This window comes from Triticum aestivum, chromosome 7A (genome assembly GCF_018294505.1).
Source record: "Triticum aestivum cultivar Chinese Spring chromosome 7A, IWGSC CS RefSeq v2.1, whole genome shotgun sequence".
Lineage (NCBI taxonomy): Eukaryota > Viridiplantae > Streptophyta > Magnoliopsida > Poales > Poaceae > Triticum > Triticum aestivum.
Window position 1 is genome coordinate 490,442,497 of NC_057812.1, and position 6,784 is coordinate 490,449,280.

The 6,784-nt window shown below is 47.3% G+C and overlaps 1 protein-coding gene across 1 annotated transcript; it reads right to left on the bottom strand.

The window, feature by feature from the left end:
- Window positions 1–3,138: 3,138 nt before the first annotated feature.
- On the bottom strand, window positions 3,139–4,437 carry LOC123151325 (late embryogenesis abundant protein 31). Its single transcript, XM_044571053.1, has 2 exons — window positions 3,687–4,437; window positions 3,139–3,590 (listed from the first exon to the last, which is right to left on the bottom strand). Exons 1-2 carry the CDS (start codon window positions 4,344–4,346, stop codon window positions 3,417–3,419), a joined length of 834 nt encoding a protein of 277 aa, XP_044426988.1. The 5' UTR covers window positions 4,347–4,437; the 3' UTR covers window positions 3,139–3,416.
- Between the last annotated feature and the right edge of the window lie 2,347 nt (window positions 4,438–6,784).

Here is a 6,784-nt window from a genome sequence, read left to right on the forward strand (position 1 = left end):
GCTCACCGTACGACCCCTCTTCTAACTTTGGCCCGCGGCCGTTGCAATTGCAACAAGAGGTTTGTTTTAAAAACATCTATGACGTTGCAAAGCGTCGCAATATAGGACATGTTTCAGAAACATCGGTGATCTTGCCTTCCCGTGAGCTCGCAGACTCACGCCTTTACAACGCCAGTAATGGTTCAGAAATGCTGTCAACGCAGCAATTTGGTGAGCTCGCAACACTCGCACCTCCACAACACCGACAATGTTTCAGAAATGTCGGCGCCATTGCAATCCGGTGAGCTTGCAGACCCGCGCCTCCGCAACACTAGTGATGTTTTAGAAAAATGCAAAAATGCAACACCGGTGATGTTTCAGAAATGCCGGTGACTTTGCAATCGAGTCTCGTGACACCAGCTCCTCCATTACAGATCTTGTGTCCATATTATCATGTTCGAATTGCATGCCTTGAACATTGCTATTGCCATTACATGCCTTTGTGACCCATCCTTTCATTACACATGGTCCACCCTTTATATTAGTTGTATGTGTATTTGCAGGTTTGGTGGAGGCATCACTTATTATTGCCATGCCTCATTTGTGTTCCATGCTATTGATGATGCTTGTGTTGGGAGAGTCGATCATTTTGACCAATTGTTCTTTATGTAGGACTTCTCGCCAATGTAATTATGATGATTTTACCATGCTTTGCTTTGAAGATTGTGCTTTGTCTTGTGCATTGCTTATGCATACCATTTCTTCACATGAAATGATTGATACGATTACTTTGTGTGTTGCATCTCCCATGGTGAGTACTTTCTCTTTCCAATGCATTGATGGCAATCATTTCCATGCTCTTCACATGTTTTTTCTTGCATGTTGTCAAATTACTCCATATGTTGCCTCTCTCGTGTTGGGTGATTGCTACTTGCTATGTATTGAGTGCAACAATGCCTTTATTCTTGAACATGAATGCCCCCATAGTTTTCTCACGTATGATTGGAGACTTGACGTGTTAATGCTTGCTTTCCTTCTTTGCACAATATGCATGATGCACATACTTGTCATGGCATATGCTATGCATACACCATATATTCATTGATCATGTTTTGTGCGAATGGTGATGGGCAAGAGAAGAGATGCATCATGATGGATGATGCATTTGTGTACCATGCACACACATTCTTTGCTTTGCTTTGTGCATGTGTAGGTCTCGAGTTCTTGGTGAGCGTCCTATACCGAACGGTCACACCAAATCTTTTCCACGATGATGAGGATCCCGATCCGAGGACGGATCTTTCTCAAGGGGGAGGAGATGGTGCGGGACGCCCTAGTGTCATCACCATGGACTTGGCTCCATTGCCAAGGGACACACGCATCACATATGACAAGGTGAATTATGTCCTTTGTGCGTGTCTACTTGGTTCTCTCTTGGATGGTATACTACTTGAACCCCCTTCGTGCATGTATAGGTTTGCGGGAGCTTTCATGTGCCTTGAGGAGTGCAAGCACAAGAGGATGACAACACCATCCAAGAGGGAAGTGTGGAAGAGGTGACGGAAGAAGACAAAACAACGGATGAAATGGTGCAAAAATTGCACTTTCGGTCTATTCGGTTCTTGCAGAGAGCAATTGCAGAGCCTCTGTTGCAACTTGACTGTTTGGATAGAGCATGGATGGCACCCTCAGGGTTTGGATATGGGTGAAGATGCCTCATGCCCTTACGCGTCCCTTCTAAGCTTACCCATCACCCTTACCCATATCAGTCAAGGAGTAAACTTTTTTCTCATACCCGTTACCCGACAGGGTAGATGGGTACCCGTGGGTAAAATTATTCAATGTTTGCAAAGTATCAATTTAAACAACTTGTAGTCATAAACAACAACATATAATCATAATTTATAAACGACAACACATTATAACAGCAACACATACTTATAAACAAAAACACATCATAAACAACAACACATTTAATAAACAACATTTGTTTCTCATAAACAACAAGACACCAAAATAATATTACGTAGTCATTAAAAACAACACATAGTCCTACATTCTGAGTTCACAAATTTATGACACATTGTAGAGATAATTAGGCCATACTTGTCAGATTTTATATAAGTACATGGGTATATGGGTATGGGTTACGATCCCATACCCTTACCCGCTCTATCCGATGGGTTTTAGCTTTAATCTATTTATACATCCATGATAATTTTTGTCTCATACCTTACCATAATAGGATTTTTGCTCCTTGTATATGAATAGATCTTTGATAATTTTTGTCTCATACCTTACCATAATAAGATTTTTGCTCCTTGTATATGAATAGATCTTGAGAGAATTTTGCTTCTTTTTATATTCTCTCTGAGGAATAAGACCTTCAGACCTTCAAATTGAGAAGAACCATCCAGCGTTGTCGAGGCCTCCTAATGGGAGAAGGATTCCCCAAGTGAATCACCAAGATTCCTGCATTCTTTCGATTGGGGAAGATTTACCTATCTCTCAAGACCCAACTCAATTTCTCAAGACCCAACTCAATTAGAGATTTGAATGAACTATCTTTATATCTTTTCCTCTGTTGTTATTGAATGCTTGAAATCCATCTGTTGGCTTGTGATTTGAGGTTACTTTATTCATCTTGTTCAATTAATATTTCTCTTGGCTTGTGATTGAGGTTACTTTATTCATCTTGTCCAATTAATGTCATCTTATCTAATCAATGTTTCTCTTGTGTGTCATATTTACAGCAACGCTTGCAGGAAGGGTCGATTGACTAACTACAACTCAGACCATATTCGTAGACCACATGGATGAGAAAGATCTTCACGAGGAAGGACCATATTCGCAGCAACCATTAACACCACATGAATGAGGAAGATCTTCAGCAACCATTAACACCACATGAATGAGGAAGATCTTCAGCAGTAACGCCTTAAAAGACAAGGACACTGTCATCGGATCCATCCGACCATAAAGGCCGATGCACTCTGTGAAATGTGAATCGCCACCGACATTTGCCGGCAGAGTCACGACGGCTGGCACTCGCTGCGTGCCCTAGACACGGCGCAAGCGGCAACCGGAATGTGCCCCCTTCGCATGGCAGCACTGGGAATGTCAAAATACGAAATCCCCAAATTTACACATCTCGACAAATAGCTGAAACAGACTTGAACTTGAGCGAAACATCGAGTAAAAAGCACACGACATACTGCTACACCCGCAGAGAAAAGAAAAACATGTACAGATTCACAGACGGGCCAACACTGTTATTCGTTTATTACACGCAAGGCTGGCTGAATCTACTACTGCCTTGATTCGCCTCACTCAACAGGATGCTCTCCTGTAAAGGTTACACACACGATCTTGTTCTGCGTGTTCCCGTCTGATCCGAGGGTACAGCGCACACACGAGACGTGGCACGACGCGAAAATTCAAGCGTCGTCGTCGTCGTCCTCTTGGTTGAGCCTCGCCGCCGTGGTGACCGCGGCGCCCACCCCGCCGGCCTTGGTGCGCGCCCCGGCGTCGCTGTACGTCTCCGCCTGCACCACCCTGGCCGCGTCCTCCCTCGCCGCCGGCTTGTCGTCCGCCAGCTTCGTCGTCGCGTCCTGCACACGGGATGGAGCACACGCAACGAGTTTACAACCAGTTCATCTATATAACTCAGAAAAAAGGAGCATATGCAAGTCGGGTAACGAACGTACCGAGAGGACATCGCCGACCGTGATCTTGTCCTCGTCGCGCTCGGCCCAGGCGTTGGCGCTCGCCGCGGCCCACGCCTGGTCGGCCAGGCCGCCGGGCATGACCTCGTCCGCTCCCTGCGCCTGCGTCTCCGCGGCGCGGATGGCCGCCGCGTCGGCCTCTTCGAGGGGCCGATCGCCCGCGGACAGGGCCGCTGCCTCCATGGCCTCGCCGATCGTCACCTTGCTCGCGTCCTCCTCCACCACCTGCTGCTGCTGCTGCTGCATCATCGCCTGGTCGGCCACGGAGTACTGCCCGACCACCTGACCCGCCACGAACTCGGTGACGATGCGGCCGCCGGGCACGGCGGTCTGGGTGACGGTGATGCCCTGCTTGGTGGCCGCGTCGCTGGCCTGGCCGGGGCGGACGGCGCCGACGGCCTGGTTGTACGCGGCGGCCGTCTCCATGGCCACCGCCGCGCTGAAGCCGCCGCCGCTGGCCTGCGGGACCGGGACGCCCTGCACGCTCTCCTCGGCGGTGCGCATGGCCTCCGCGTCCCGTGGCGCGATGGCCTGCACGGCCAGGTCGCCCGTGACGGCGAAGACGTGGCCGTACTGGATGGGCTCCGGCTGCTCCTGCTGGGCCTTCATTGGGTCGCCTCGCGTCGCCTGTGCTTGAGCCATGGCTTAGCAGCTGCTCTCACTTCACTGTCTCTTTCTTCTCTGTTCTGCAAACCTGCTGGTATCAATCGCTATCTCTATCAGTTGTGCTGCTTGGAGATATGCTTGTCTTCCATTATATAGTATGATCTTTGAGGCGATGCGGTGGCCGACGGAGGCGTGGGCGCGAGGACACGTGCGGTGCTGGCTGTTGCGGTGTGCTGCGCTACGGACGAAGGTGTCAGATTCTCGTTGGCTCAAGCGTGGAGGGCGGTGGCGCGAGCCTGCATGCGAGCATAGATCTTTCGAGTAGGCGTCTCCGTGCCGAACTGCCGACGCAGTGTCATCCGGATCCGGAAATGGGTAGCAGAAACTTCATCCGTACATAGGGGTGAGGTGTGCCCTGGCGCCATGGACGCTGGTGCCTCCCCATTCGTCGTTCGTCTCTGCACCCCAGGCACACGAGGCGTGTCGACACGAGGGAAAGTACCATGTGCTACTCGCATTAGGGCATGTACAATGGTGACATATGGATACATATATCCTATAATAAAAAGTAATTTGAGGCATCTATATTTTTTTAATGCAAGTTATCACTAATGGACTCATTAAGAAATAAAAAATAAAAACTTTAGTACACATGCATCTTTACTTTTCACTCTAATGTTTTCAACTTTTGTCACCAGACCACACTTTTCTCTTCAAGCACCCGCCTCCTGGAGAGGATCCCGCTTTCCTATCCGAACCTACTTTACGTCATATCTAATCCTACATGGCATGCGAGGCATCATCTTAAGGCTATGCATTGTACATGCCCTTAGGGCATGTACAATGGTGGCATATGAATACATATACTGAAATGACACGAATATGAATTCACCTGTTTGGTTGTCCAATGAATTGGCCCTTGAAATGCCTCTGGGATTGCAATACCAAATTATGTTTGGATGACAAACTTTGGAATTAACAAACAACACGTACTCTCAAATTCAACACAATAAACTTTAGGAGACATGGTAGGAAACTTAATACCCATACTGAACACTTGTCTACATTCTCTTGATTATGAAATCAGACAACTCGGGAAAAATATTTTAATGGCTGAACTTAACATTTGATGTAAACATTGTAAATTAGCTAATCAGAGAGGGATATGGAGAGAGGAGGAGAAGAGGAGTGAAAGTATCGACAAGAGGTGTCTAGAGGGGGGGGGTGAATAGACACTAAGTAAGAAAAATTGTAGTATTTAATTTCTTTAAGTTGAAGTAGAGTTTTAGCATAAGTTTAAACATTCACAATACATATCAAGCAAGCATGACAAGAGTATATGAGTAGCGGAAAGTAAAGCATGCAAGTTGCAAGAGTGTAAAGGGATGGGATTAGAGTGTGCAAACGCAATTTGGAGACACGGAGATTTTTTATCCGTGGTTCCGATAGGTGGTGCTATCGTACATCCACGTTGATGGAGACTTCAACCCACGAAGGGTAACGGTTGCGCGGGTCCAAGAAGGGATCCACCCACGAAGGGTCCATGAAGAAGCAACCTTGTATATCCCATCATGGCCGTCACCCACGAAGGGCTTGCCTCACTCGGGTAGATCTTTACGAAGTAGGCGATCTCCTTGCCCTTACAAACTCCTTGGTTCAACTCCACAATCTTGATGGAGGCTCCCAAGTGACACCTAACCAATCTAGGAGACACCACTCTCCAAGAGGTAACAAATGGTGTGTTGATGATGAACTCCTTGCTCTTGTGCCTCAAATGATAGTCTCCCCAACACTCAACTCTCTCTCATAGGATTGGATTTGGTGGAAAGAAGATTTGAGTGGAAAGCAACTTGGGGAAGGCTAGAGATCAAGATTTATGTGGTTGGAATGGAATATCTTGAACTCAACATAAGTGTAGGTGGTTCTCTCTCAGAAAATGTATGGCTCTCTCCATGAATGAATAGTGGGTGGAGGGGTATATATAGCCTCCACACAAAATCTAACCGTTACACACAAATCACCAAACTCGGTGGGACCGATTCAGAGAACTCGGTCAGACCGATTTAGTTCATAATGTGACCGTTAGGAATTTCGGTGGGACCGATATGATCAACTCGGTAGGACCGATGTGCTAGGGTTAGGGTAAAGCCTCAACTCGGTTTGACCGATTACACAAACTCGCTGGGACCGATTTGGGTAATAAGCGAAACAGAGAGTTGGCCAAGCAAATTCGGTGGGACCGATTGCATACCTCGGTGGGACCGAAATTATTGTAATAGGCAACAGAGAGTTTGCAAGCCCATCTTGATGAGTCCGAGATCCCATCGGTGAGACCAAATTGATTAGGGTTTCTGGCAGTGGCTATGTCAAGAGAACTCGATGGCGCCAGATAGAAAGTTTCGGTGGGACCGAGTTTGACTTTTGGTTTGGGACATATGTGGATGTGAGAAAGTGGTTGAGGGCTTTGGAACATA